The 14,560-nt window shown below is 37.5% G+C and overlaps 1 protein-coding gene across 2 annotated transcripts in view; it reads left to right on the top strand.

Annotated features, from left to right (window-relative positions):
- The first annotated feature begins 3,201 nt into the window (after positions 1–3,201).
- Positions 3,202–14,560, top strand: part of LOC110027382 (probable folate-biopterin transporter 2) — a 22,334-nt gene continuing 10,975 nt past the window's right edge. The window contains exons 1-2 of one of the 2 annotated variants that reach the window (XM_020728791.1): positions 3,483–3,627; positions 3,740–4,259. In XM_020728791.1, the coding sequence (XP_020584450.1) occupies positions 3,815–4,259 (445 nt within the window). In that variant the 5' untranslated portion in view covers positions 3,483–3,627; positions 3,740–3,814. Of the gene's footprint in view, positions 4,260–14,560 lie in introns of both variants that reach the window. The other variant, XM_020728783.1, reaches the window with a different exon arrangement.

Raw genomic sequence — 14,560 nt, 5'->3', positions numbered from 1 at the left:
GTTGTACGATCGACTTACGTCCTGGTAAGTTTTGGCGTATCAAGTTTTTGGCGTCGTTGTTGAAGAAATGCGTTAATAATTATTTCTCCTTTTAGCAAAACTTTAGTTCAAAAACTTATGATCTAAGTTTAACACCTTTATTTTTTTACTTTTATTTTTTTTTATTCTTATTGATGCATCTGTATTTTTGTTGTGTTTCTTTGCAGGTGTTGAAAAGTTAAAAATGCTGATATAAAAAAATCAAAAAAGCTAAAAATCCAAAAATATTTAGCTGATAATTTCTTCTCTATTTTTGTTGTTTCTTTAGCATATTGTGTGTTGCACTTGTGTGTTAGTGTATTGGTTAAATTGTGTGGGTCAGTGTACTTGCTTGTTGCCTAGTTTTAATCTGTCCTTTTTATGTTTAGGGGAGTTAAGGCCGACATCACCCCTTTTGACATCTTAGGAGATCAGACTTAGCTTCTGAACACATCTATTGAGATGGCTGGCTCTAATTCCCCTATCTTGAAACCACTTAGGGATTATGCCAACCCTTATATTGAAGAGATTCATATGGGTATGAACTAGAACTGCATCCTATCATAATGCAGATGGTTCAAAACAACCAGTTTGGGGAACTTGTCACTGAACATTTAAATTTCAATCAATTAATGATAATCTAGAACTCTGATTTCAACAAACTTATAATCAAACTGATTGACACGATAATACAAACACAATGACGACAAAATTGAGCCAATCTATGTCAAATCAAGCCCAAATTGAGCCATTATTCCATTTTTAAAGCTTTTGGTGCTTAGTTGGAAGTTCAAACAGATTCCAAATCTAAAAAGCTTATAGTCAAATCAAGCGTCTCAACAAGTCAAATATAACAAACATAAGAACACTCAATTCTGACATGATTAAGACACTCAAATGTTCATAAAATTTTGTCTGATCGAGGGAACTTCTCTAGGGCGTCTGATGGAGTGGTCAAGATTCATTCTTTATTTGCAGGATGACCTCTTTCAAACTCTATAAATAGATCCCTACCTCTCTCTTGATAAGAAACCTAGACCTTCGACCAAAGCTTGGAGGAGGAGTTGAACCCCTGTATTCTACACTGAAGGTATAATGAACATCATTCGCTCCTGCAACTGCCAACTACTGTGGCTGGCCACCGACGATCATCGTTGTCCGCCACCTACTCCTTGCAGCAAAATCACTTATAGAACAAGACCCTGTTTGGTACACCATGGAATGACACACCTTGAAGATGATTTAACAACCCATCCCAAATATGATGCACCTGGATACGGTGCAATGATGCACCCTGAATACAGTGCAATGACATGCCTTACATATGATACAACGATGTACCTCGAATATGATGCAATGATGCATCTTAAAGATTATGAAACAATGCACCCCAAACACAGTGCAACAACAAATCCCAAAAACAAACTGCTCACAATTACAAACTCAGAATACATGCCTTTCTCCAAACGTTAGAAGCTCCATCAACATAGCTCACCGCTACATCCTATGTGGTTCACAACCAGTCCAACTCCCAACTCTAGCCTTCACAGCCTACGAATGCTATCATAGCCCATGTAGCTCTAAAATTTTGCCTCTACGACCGACAGACGTTATCACAGCTTATGAAATTCTCTTTTTCGGCCTCTCGTTATCATATCTATTGCAGCTCTCAACTCCGACATATGAGATTTGCAAATGTTAACTCAACTCTTGCAACTCCCAACTCCAACCTCTATAGGCTAAGAACGATATCTTAACTTATGTAGTTCCCAACTCTAGTATCTACTACCTACGAGCATTATCTCAACTTAAGCAGCTTTTAGCTCCAGATGCTGTAGACTACGAACATTATCACAATTTATGCAGCTCACAACTCTGGACTTTGTGGCCTATGAACGTTATCATAGTTCACACGCTCCCAATTTTGACCTTTGCGACTTATGAACATTATTACTACTCCTGCTACGATCCGGGTGACCAACTATGGCCTACATGACCACAACTCATGCAGCTCTCAACTCTAACCTTTTTGGGAATACGAACATTATCACGACTCAAACAACTCGGAAATCCTTTGCGGCCTTCGAACTTTATCTCTGTTCATGCAGTTTCTAAATCCGACCTCTATGGTATACAAATGTTATCTCAGCTTATTCACCTCCCAACTATAGCCTCTGCAACCCACAAACATTATCATAGTTCACACAGCTCCCGACTCCAGCCTTAGCGACCAACAAATGTTATGACAATTCTCTACTATGTCTTATGTAACCAATTATTGTCTACGCAAACCACAGGTCATGCATTTCCCAACTCTGACATTTGTGGCCTATAGACGTTATCGCAGCTCACCACTACGCCCTACATGACTCATAACTCCTACAACTTCATACTACGACCTCTGTGGCTAACTGATGCTCCTTAAACAACCATCTACGACTTATTTGGCTAACTACTACCATGACTTTCAACTATGACTTTTACAACAAGCTGTCAACACAACCACCGTCTACAACATGAACTATTTTTTTTATAACAATCAACTACAACTTTTGCAATATACAATTACCGAGAACTAAATTCATTACAACTGGGTACGACTATTATTATGAACTATTGTTGTACAATTTTGTAACCACGTCCTCTGTAAGTCAACAGAAGACTGAACATATATATTCACAATTACATGGTGAATTATTTCAATTAAGATAGATTCAATGATTTTTTCCCCTTTTTAGATTCTCCACGTGAAAACGTCAAGTTGTTTTCTCCTGCCGACTTCTTTTTTACAAATTTAGACCTTCTGACACATTAACTTTCTATTTTTTAGCATACAGAGTAAAATGCTCTTGTCAATTCGGATTACTCGTATAATTGGTTCGACCAATCTGTTATAACTCCACACCTTGGACCTACCCAAAGGTTTCTGGTCATAGATATTTCAAATAATATTTTAAATAAATACATATTAAAAGATAGATGTTAGATGCACATGATGTAAATTCTTCTTAAATTATCAATGTTCTGCCGGATGCCGGACTGTGCACACTACTGAGATAGACCGCCGTCTCAGCCCACCCCAAAAAAATCCAATCTTATCTTGCCACGTGTCAACAAAGAACTGTTGGATCAGCATAAGTATTTTTGCTCCACCTCACTCGTTCAGATTTGAGACACCGTTCAAAGCTCGACCTCAATAGTGGATCAGCATAAGTCTTCAGACTTCTTTGTTTTTTTTTTTTGCCGCGCCTCACTCTCTCTCCATTTTGCCAACCAGCTAGAATCAGAAATCAGTTTTCTCAGCTTTAAAATTTTTTTTGGTCAACCTTCTGATATAGATACAATACCTCTTCGTTTTCCTCCTTCATTTAGTTGATTTTTACTCTTTTCGACCTTATTAGAATCTGTTTTCCTTTCCTCAGGGATTTCAGGGAATTTTTACATTCAGTTCCTTGATAATCTCGACTAACATCCGCGCAAAATTCTCATTTTCGTGAAAAAAACACATTTTTTCAGATTTTCCAAGTAAAAAACGGCAGATCCGTTTCGCTGTTTCACTTTCTTCTCAGGCGAGGCACCCCACAGATCTGCGAACTCCTCTCTTTAAAGGTCAACCAAATCTCTCAAAAGCGCTCTTTTCTTTATTTCTGCCAACTCTTTGGGCGAGTTCATGGAAACCGGTGAACCCATCTCTGTAAAAAATCCTTCTTTTCTGTAACAGAAGAAGAAACCAGTTGTAAATCTGCTCTGTTATCCCCACAACAGAATCAGTCAACGCTTCTGTTCCAGCTTTCTAATGGGATCCCTTCTTCACCCTCAAACTTCTTCATCTGAGCATACCACAGAAGATGAGAAGGAACCTATTGTGTTCATTAATGGAGTGCTAAAGGAGAATGGATTTTATGGGCATGAATTTGTAGGTGTCGGAGATTCAAAGCCTCAGCAGGTCCCTTATCTCCTCTCACCATTGAGTTGGTTTAAAGTCCTTTCGAAGGAGACGCACTGGAGTTTTGTTTTTGGGGTCATTGTAGTGTATGGAATCAGCCAGGGATTTGCAGGTGGAACATGGAAAGTTTCCATTGAATACTACTGGAAGGATGTGCAGAAGGTGCAGCCTTCAGCAGCACAGTTTTATCATGGGATCATATCAATTCCATGGATTGTTAAGCCTCTTTGGGGTCTTCTAACAGATGTTCTTCCAATGGCTGGGTACCGAAGAAAACCATATTTCATTTTTGCAGGCAAGGAAGCTTTGCTTTCTTTTGGTTATCTTTTTGTGCATTTTTTCTTATTTGTGACTTTATCTATAACTTGTAAATTGTTTAACACGGTAGTTGAGGTTGGTTAAGCATAGTTTTGGTGATTGATATATACACGCTGTAAAGTGTTAAACAGATCGGGAGGCTAACTATGTAGTTCGTATTGGACCTAAGTTTTCTTTTTTTGTTTTTTGGTCCTTCATGTTCTTTGGAGCTAGTGGAGATTCCATTTATGCAAATTGTTGTTGATATGACCCTTAAAATAGCTTCAGTTAATTCCAATTGATTGATAAAATTTCTCAAGGTTCATTTTTTATTATCTTCATGCAACAAGGTTCAAACAAGACAATGTTCCTCATTTCCACATCACTGATTTGCTTTTAAAGTTGGAAAATTAATATGCATACCACTCAATTCTTATGTATGTCTAACGCCTATACTTCAATTTTTATATATATGACGTCTTACCTATGCATGTTTGTTGAAAAGTTAAAATAGTGGTATTTTTTATATGATTAAAGATTTCGGTGGCATTAATGTAATAAAGCAAAGTCTAGGTATTAGATATGTAGAAGCATAAGTATTGGGTGATATGTATGTAAATTTCCCCTTTACATTTGTGTCTATTCCTCGAGACATACCTTGATGAAAGACCTCTCACTATCACTTAACTTGGAGTTCCGACATAAGTTCAGCCATTCAAATCAAATCACCATCCGATCTCATAACCATTGACATTGTCCAACTAATAGATTGCGTCAAAATTAATCTTAGGCGGTTAGGACCTCTATCAATTATCCATCATAATTAAGGTTGTGATTCAATTCTTCAGCATTCTATGAACTAGAGGATCAAAATGTAGTCTAATTAAGGGGCATTTTTATTTGGTATATACCTTAGACCCATCAACGCTCATCCATTCATTATTTGCTTTGTTAAGGTACCAAAATGACCTTCATTCAATGCCTATGAATGCCCCCCCAAAAAGGTCAAAATAAGGCTCTTCCTTTCTCACTCTCTCGTCCCAAACAGGAAATTGTAATGATTTTGTTTTAGTTTTTATCACCTTAACTCAATTACTGACCTAAAAATTGCATGGCTTACTGCCTACACTACTTCATGCTATTTGATTGCCCACTCTCAACTCCGCTCCGTTTTACTTGAGGTTAGAGGCACTAAGTCTCTCGAGGAAGGACTTTTCATTCAAAGTTATTTTTTTGCCTGAATGATCTAATACTTTCAAAAACATTCTAAACTTATTAGGAATTAGGAGCAATTAAGGCAACCTTGCCTCAATCCTGAAAATCTTCATTCCACTTCATCATTTCCAAGTTATTGGAAGTTATGGCAGTTGCGGCATAATCCCATGCCATAACCTCAAGTGAGCAACATTTTAGTTTGGTGCATAACTCGAAGCCAACATGATTTATCTATCCATAGATCTTTATCAAGTTACCAAAATGCTCTTCATGCAACTATTTATAAATACCTTTCAAGGAGGCAATGTAAGAACCACTTCTCAGAATTTCATCAAAAAGGGTAAAAACTTGTTGATTTGGCTTTAACTCATATTCATCTTTATGCTCTGTCATTGATTTATGAGTGAGAGGGCCTTAATGACAGAAATGTTGGGGTTGGCTTACTGATCTCTTACTTTAACAGATTGTGTATAGGGTAAACTATATCATTATTGAAGATTGTTTTTGACAAATTATTTATGAAATTTAGGATGTTGGGCCTAGAGAATAAGGATGTGCTTAAGTGTAGTATGATATGATATAATATAAAATATAAATATATTTCGAACAACTCTTTCTATATTCTAAGTGTATAAAGAAAAGCCAAACTTGGGGAACTCAAGCTAAGCCGTGACTAACTAAGCAAATCAAAGCCACATTAAGAAAAACTAATTCAAGCTAACTTAAGACAAGCCAAACTAAGCCATGCCAAGGCTAAGAAAAGCCTAAACTAGCCAAACTAAATTCAGCTAAGCGAAGCCAAGCCAAGCCAAACCACATCATGCCAAGGGAGTTGATGCAATATAACCTTAAAAAATTTCCATAAGATATAGCTTGTCTTAAATTAGCTTATCTTAGCTTGTTTTATGTGAGTTTGATTCACTTGGTCTGGCTTAGCTTGGCTTGCCAAGCTAGATTGAGCTTGGATTTACTTTGCTTAACATAGCCAATCTAAATGTGATAATAGAAGCTGAGGAACATGGGTGAGTTTTATGCGCTGATTTGGGTAAACCTTTTCTCTTATGAATTTAGCCTATCGATTTTCTCCTTTTCTTAAAGGCTTTGATAATTGCATGAGAAAGCTTTAAATATATCTTCAATCTTTCTAAACCCTAAGGCCCCTTCGACAAGTGGCCACAATACTTGGACCAATAACCCTAATGAATTTTTTTATTTATTGATAGTAGTCCCTAGAGAAACTTATTAAATAGCCTCTCAATTCAGCTGCATATTATATTAGAGTACAAGGTTTGAACTAAGTAAATGGATATAAGAAAAAGTGCACTTTTAATTGAAGTTATTATACAACTCATGGAAAGTAATTTAAATGCCCAATGAAAGCTTGAGTTGGTTGGCATTCATAAGTTCACCAAAAGTAAAATATTTTTTTCCTCCCTTTGACTAAAGAAGCAGCTAAATAATTTATGGGTAAATCTTTGGGAAGAATGCCAATCACATTTTTTGTATTATTTATGCTTTCAAAAGATATGCAATAACCATTATAAAATAACTTTTCATTGTTAATAACCAAGTCATTACCTTTCTCAAAGAAGTTAGGAAGTTCTCAAGAAGCCTAACCATTGAAATATTGACATTAAATAAATTGATGCTATCCTTGGCAAGGGTTAAGTGTGATGCTTTCCTAGAGCAATGGGTTTTGAGGCATATGGTTGATTTTTTTGTAGGAACAAATTGCATATTTCTTCAGATAGATATTCAACAACAATAATAAAAAAGGTGTTGATATAGGACTTTAATTTCCAAGAATATATGAATTGAAGAAACAAATCACATATTCCCTTAACCTTAAAGCTATACAATAAACTTGAATTGTTGGCTTACATGAGATAAGAAAGGGAGGGGGTGGTGTTGGGGTTGAATTGAGCTACTATGATTTTTGAAAAATATTATTTTTCTATGAAATTTTTTTAGTAATACTAATGATGAGAATAAATTTGAACAAATATAAGTAATGTGATGCAACCTAAGTTTCAAGAACTTGACACATGTACGAAATCTAGTAATGTCATCATCAAGTATATAAGAGAACAAAGTATGACCATATAAGAAAGCATGTCGTGCAAACACACAACTTTTTTTTGTTTTTGTTTAACCCATGGTTTAAAATTATATATATGAGGCCCGCCTCAATTCTAACGAGGCGCATGCAATTTAAAATAAATAAAAGTAAAACAACCATAAAAAACATTCCTTAATTATCCATACACAACTTAGGATGTAATTGAAGTTGTAATTATCAATATAGTCATTATTTTAAATTTTAATAAATATTCTTATTAATTACTATTGATAAATAAAAGTAATATTAGTGAGAATTATAATGAGGAGGAATGAGAGAACATTGACACAATTGAAAGTAAATCATTATGCTCATGATCTAAGGAAGAGTCTTTAAGTGATAAAAGTGATTTGGACTTTTGAATTTAAAAATTCTAACCTTAATAACTTAATATATTTTTACTTTGATGGAAAACAATAAGAGTGTGAGGGAGACTACATGTATAAAATTAATTTTGAATTGTTATGTTACTATGTCTTACTTTGATATTTGTATGACCTTTTTAATTGCGATAGGAGAGACTCCTAAAGCAACGCGGAATCGGATGTGAAATCCCCAACCTCTCGAATATTGATTTAAAAGATTACGATAGGAGGGACTCCTAAAGCAACGCGGAATCGGATGTGAAATCCTCAACCTCTAAAATATTGATTTGAAAGATTGCAATAGGAGGGGCTCCTAAAGCAACGCGGAATCGGATGTAAAATCCTCAACCTCTGGAATATTGATTTTAAGGATTGCGATAGGAGGGACTCCTAAAGCAACGCGAAATCGGATGTGAAATCCTCAACTTCTCGAATTTTGATTTGAAAGATTGCGATAGGAGGGACTCTTAAAGCAACGCGGAATCGGATGTGAAATCCTCAACCTCTCGAATATTGATTTGAAAGATTGTGATAGGAGGGACTCCTAAAACAATGCGGAATCGGATGTGAAATCCTCAACCTCTCGAATATTGATTTGAAAGATTGCGATAGGAGGGACTCCTAAAGCAACGCGGAATCAGATGTGAAATCCTCAACCTCTCGAATATTGATTTGAAAGATTGCGATAGGAGGGACTCCTAAAACAACGCAGAATCAGATGTGAAATCCTCAACCTCTGGAATATTGATTTGAAAGATTGCGATAGGAGAGACTCCTAAAGCAGCGCGGAATCGGATGTGAAATCCTCAACCTCTGGAATATTGATTTGAAAGATTGCAATATGATGAGATCTTAAAGCAACGCGGTATCAGATGTAGAATCCTCAACCTCTAGAATATCGTATAATTTGATTTGAAAGATTGCAATAGGAGGGACTCTTATAGCAACGCGGTATCGGATGTAGAATCCTCAACTTCTAGAATATTGATTTGAAAAATTGCAATAGGAGGGGCTCCTAAAGCAACGCGGAATCGGATGTAAAATCCTCAACTTCTAGAATATTGATTTGAAAGATTGCAATAGGAGGGACTCCTAAAGCAACGCGGAATCGGATGTGAAATCCTCAACCTCTCGAATTTTGATTTGAAAGATTGCGATAGGAGGGGCTCCTAAGGCAACGCGGAATCGGATGTAAAATCCTCAACCTCTAGAATATTGATTTGAAAGATTGCGATAGGAGGGACTCCTAAAACAACGCGGAATCAGATGTAAAATCCCCAACCTCTCGAATATTGATTTGAAAAATTGCGATAGGAGAGACTCCTAAAGCAACGCGGAATCAGATGTGAAATCCTCAACCTCTCGAATATTGATTTGAAAGATTGCGATAGGAGGGACTCCTAAAGCAACGCGGAATCGGATGTGAAATCCTCAACCTCTCGAATATTGATTTGAAAGATTGTGATAGGAGGGACTCCTAAAACAACGCGGAATCGGATGTGAAATCCTCAAGCTCTCAAATATTGATTTGAAAGATTGCGATAGAAGGGACTCCTAACGCAACGAATCGAATGTGAAATCCTCAACCTCTGGAATATTGATTTTAAGGATTGCGATAGGAGGAGCTCCTAAAGCAACGCGGAATCAGATGTAAAATTCTCAACCTCTAGAATATTGATTTGAAAGATTGCGATAGGAGGGACCCCTAAAGCAACGCGGGATCGGATGTGAAATCCTTAACCTCTAAAATATAGTGTTTCAAATTCGGGGGAAACTAGTAGAATTCGCGAAAATTGACATTGGTGAGGAAACATTATGAAGCTTTGTGAGATTTTGTGCAGAATGTGAAATTCCGCGGTGATGTGAAGAAAACTGGTGCAAACCAGGCCAAGGTAGATGTGCTACGCAAGCAAAGAGTGAGAAACTTCGAACTCGAGAAATTTATCATTTTTTTTTTCTTTTGTTAGGATTTGGACCCAGTTTCAAACAAGCACGAAGTCTGAGCTTCTAGGAATGAGTTTGTCTCTGAAACATTGCAAGGCACAGTACCTCTTGAAGTATCGTCCTCTGACAAATGACAAGTGTCGAAAATAGCCCATCCTTAAGGTACCATCGGAATTGTATTCTTTCAAGTACAAATAACAGATGCGTTATTTCTACGGATACCATGGTTGAAGAGGCCGCAAATTCTAGCTTCGTTTATAGCAGTCATCATTTGGTTTGTTGCAGATTCTGTAAAGGTTGTTGCAGTTGTTTTTGAGAAATCTTTCTAACGTTCATCGAGTTGAAGTTGAAGTTGTATTTGCTGGACACTGAAGGATATGACTTCAGGTTTGAATTTCCATCAACTGCTAATATCATCGTCATGTCTTTAATTCTTTCTTCCTAAGCCTAAACAGATTTCAAAATTTTGGTCGTGTGATCAAAACATTTTTCTAAAGATATTTCTGAGTCAATTAATAACCGACCAAAAGACTTAAGATCGTTGAATTTTTTCTTGAATATAATATCAGAAGAATTATCTTAAGAGAACATTCTAAGTCTCATTAATCAGGGGAAACTCGGGCACCAATTTTTTATTATACGTCCACCTCAAGCTTCTTCTCAGGGAGACATTTCTTTTCTTTTTTTCTTTTTTTTTTTAATTCCCCATATTTTGTTGAGAATTACTATATCTGGTAGAGCATTATTTAAAGATTTTGAATGTCTTAATTCAGACACCAATTTTTTATTATGAGCTCACCTTAAGCTTCTTCTTGGAGAATTTTCACACAATAATTTTATTTTTTCTCCCTTTGTTTTCTGAGAATTACTATATCTGATGGAACATATGTTAAGGATTTTGAATGTCCAAATTCCCCTGACTAATAATCCTCAAATGTTTCTTAAGTCGAATTCTGGGATATTATAACTCGTTTGAAAGTCAGGACCCAGTCACGTGGCAGGGAATTAAAAGGCTCGCGACATCCCGAGCCAATTACTCGTATCTCAACCACACTATCTTATTTTGAAATCAACTTAGGACCCAGTCCGAAATTTTTAAAGTGGATGACTCAGATATTAGGGCATTAATTTCATTCTCCCCTGAAGTCATAGTCTTATCAAAACATCCAAATTTTCCTTCGAGGTGATCAATTTTCTTTTTTAAATATTGCACAATCCTGAACAACAACAAACCCCTTCTTTTCATTAATTGCGGTGGGAGGGATGTGATAGACTAACATTGATCATGCTAATTTCCCATTCAACAACAAAAGTAGTATAGTAGTGGCCAAAAGACATTTCATTCATTGGCAGTTTCATAGGAATAGGTTGGAACAAACAGATCGACCGAAATCATATTGATGGAACCACTTTCAGGTTCCTTTCAAATATTCTTTCGGGATCGTTACGTCCCCATTCTTGAACTTCTCCTCAAACAAGTCTTGAAATTGCAGCACTCTTCTATGGTGTGTCCAACGAACCTGTGGTACGGGCAATATCTCAGATGTCCTTTCTTGTTGGCCTCGTAGGGTTTCTTTGGCTTGGGTAACCTGCACTCAGGATTCTTAACCAGACTGCGGAACATCTTTTTCGCTGTTTTATCTTTAAAAGAATATATCCCATTTGATCGAGTGTTCATGATTGAAACTTGTCTTTCATATGTCTGGTAAGGTCTCTGCTGAGATGATTGCTGAATATTCTGACGAGGACGTTGGAAAGTTTGTTGACGTTGTTCTGCTTGTATTTGCAATTGTCGTTTTTCCCTGCTAACCATAACAACTGTCCCAGATTTCTTCTCGAATATCTTGGTTATCCTAGACTTCTCGGCCTTCTCATGAGAATCCATATGTTTGACTTCTTCTTGCAGATTGTTAGCTTTGTTGAGTAACTTCTCGAAAGACTTGATAGTGAGTCCCTTAAGCATGAAAGCTACTGGCCCATGGATGCTCTTGAGTAAAATCTCAATCGTATGATGTTCCTGCAGCTGAGGTTCACATTTCACGCTAATGTTTCTCCACCTCAAAATATAATCCACTAAAGTCTCGTTAGGCTTTTGTCTTTCTGCCACGAGATCTCCAATAGAAACGTGGTGTTGTGCTCCGACAAATCTTTTCACGAACAATTACACTAACTCGGAGAATGTTTTCACTGATCCGTTGGACAACTCGGCATACGGCATACCAATCAAAAGCAGCAACTCCTGACAGGCTGCTGACGAACTGTTGACAGAGTAAAGCTTCGTTGTTTATTGTATTGCCACTACTGGCCCGGAAATGTGCTATGTGTTGTCTGGGATTTCCTGTCCCGTCATATAGCTTAAAGTTTGGTGACACAAAACCCTTGGGGTAGGGTACGGCATCAAACTCCTCTGGGTAAGGTCTACCCTTTAAAATCAATGCACCACCCCTAGACTGGGTTAAGGCCCCCCGAACTTGTTCAACCATTTGTTTAAATTCATTTTCTGGTATGACGCTTTGGACAGAGTATTTCTTCGGTTGTTCATCAGAGGTGAATTCTTTTCTTTCATCTGTAACATGAACGGTTTTTGGTTGGTTCATTTCCGGAAGTGTCATCTGCGGTGATTGTGACTGTCTTTGCATTGCAATCACGGTGGTCGTCAATTCTTCGATCTTCTTTTCGAGACGATTGATCTGTTCGTCCCTTTGTTGGGTAGCCCCTTTCCTCTCATCCGCGGCGTTCTCAACACCAAAAGATGGAGCGTCGCGCGCAGATAACTCGGCCTGGGTCTCGACGACATTAATTTCTGCTAATCTTTCGTTCATGCAATCTGACACATCATAATTTTCATCATTCATATCTTTTCTTCGTTCTTCAGATAATCATGCAATATTGGCTCGGAGTCTCTCCAACTTAGCGTTAATCGAGTTTCCTTGGATTACTTTTAGGTCAATTGGGGATTTTTGAAGAATATCATTTCTTTCATTGAGCACCGGTGTGGTTGTGTAGAAGCTAATTGAATCAACCGAAATCATATTTACGGAACCTTTTTCAGGTTCTTTCAAATATTCTTTCGGGATCATTACATTTTCATTTTTGAAATTCTTCTCAAGTCAATCCTTGAAGCTAAAGCAGTTTTCTATGGTGTGGCCGAGCAATCGGTGGTATGGGCAATATTGGGGATGATCCTCCCTATCAATCTCGTCTGGCTTTCTCGGGTTTGGTAGACTAAATCCTTGTTCCTTTAGCATTTCATGAAACATCTTCGACATAGCTTCCTCTCTGAAGGAATACATCACTTTCTGTCGTTCTGCCAAGGATATCCTCTTATTCTCTGGTCAGAATGATCCTCCATGAGACAGTTGCTGGCTAGACTGACCATGTTGTTGTGTCTGTTGTTGGCGGGATTGTCGAGGTTGTTTGGCTTCTGTTTTGCTTTCAAAATTTCCTGGTCCCGCCTCCCTTCTTGTGTCTTTATCAGTTGTGTAGGCTTCGAATTGGACCCAATCTCGAAATCAGAAAGTAGTGGGGCATAAGCATAACCGACTCTTCCTCATGTAGAATCTCTTTTCCCTTACTCGGCAAAACAGTTGGCACGGTGACAGTGTATCCGGTAGTAGGAGTAAAACATTTCTCGGAGAAATCTCAACGCTCCCAACAACAGACTTTTCAACACTAGTAGGGCTCTTTTCAATCAACACCTTTGAAGGGGAGAATTCTTTGGTAGACTTCAAGTTGAACTCTACAATAGACTCCACGGACTTATCTGTTTCAAACTTCATCACTGTGACGGCAACCTTTCCAAACTTGACTCCAATATCATCGAACCCTTGTCCAAACTTAATAACTGCTAGGTCAGGCAGTTCATCCCTGTTGACAGCGAACTCCATTCCAGAGGCAAAAGAAAAAATCAATCTTGGCGAAGACATTATCCCTGTCATTTGAAGAATTTTCGAAAGTCAGCGATGTCTCGTGTCTTGCAGTTTCGACAGAAGTACTCAAATTGACGCACATGTCTTATGAACTGAGCATATCCTTTATTATTTTAATTTTCAAATTTATTAATTATTTGTGATTAAAGCATTGAAGAGTTGCAATTAACAAATTAAACGAGCGCAAAGAGACGCAAAAACTTGACTTGATTCACAGAAAAACAAATCAAACACGAAGGAGACGACGAAATGCAAAGTTTAGGATCCAGTGCAGGACCAACTTCACAACGCACAACACACAACGACCAAGCGGAACTAGTCCACCAACACACCTATTGGGGGTCCGACTCCACACGAAAATTAAGTCCTAATGAACTCCTGAACCTCTCTGTTCAAAGGTGATTGAACAGAAGATCCTGAAGTCCAAAGAGTTGACTGTACTCACCCAAGAAAGAAATGAGTGGAGCATGTGAACGGAAGAAGGGTAATTTGGTCCATAAGGGACATGGACACATTACTGATGTATGAAGATAAAATTCCCTGATTTAAATGGAGAGAGAAGCTAATCTTCAGCGGAGTCGCCAAATTCTGTCGACACTAAAAAGAAGAGGATGTTTGGGGGTCGTCCGTAAGAAGCTGTCGGCAGTCGCCCGCTTCGTAAAGACGTTTATTTACGTATGTATATATATATATATATAATTTTAGAAAAATACGAAATCAAACTAGC

Source organism: Phalaenopsis equestris, unplaced genomic scaffold (genome assembly GCF_001263595.1).
Source record: "Phalaenopsis equestris unplaced genomic scaffold, ASM126359v1 Scaffold000002, whole genome shotgun sequence".
Taxonomy (NCBI): domain Eukaryota; kingdom Viridiplantae; phylum Streptophyta; class Magnoliopsida; order Asparagales; family Orchidaceae; genus Phalaenopsis; species Phalaenopsis equestris.
Note: the sequence above shows the minus strand (reverse complement) of the source record. Positions and strands in the feature narration are given on the sequence as shown.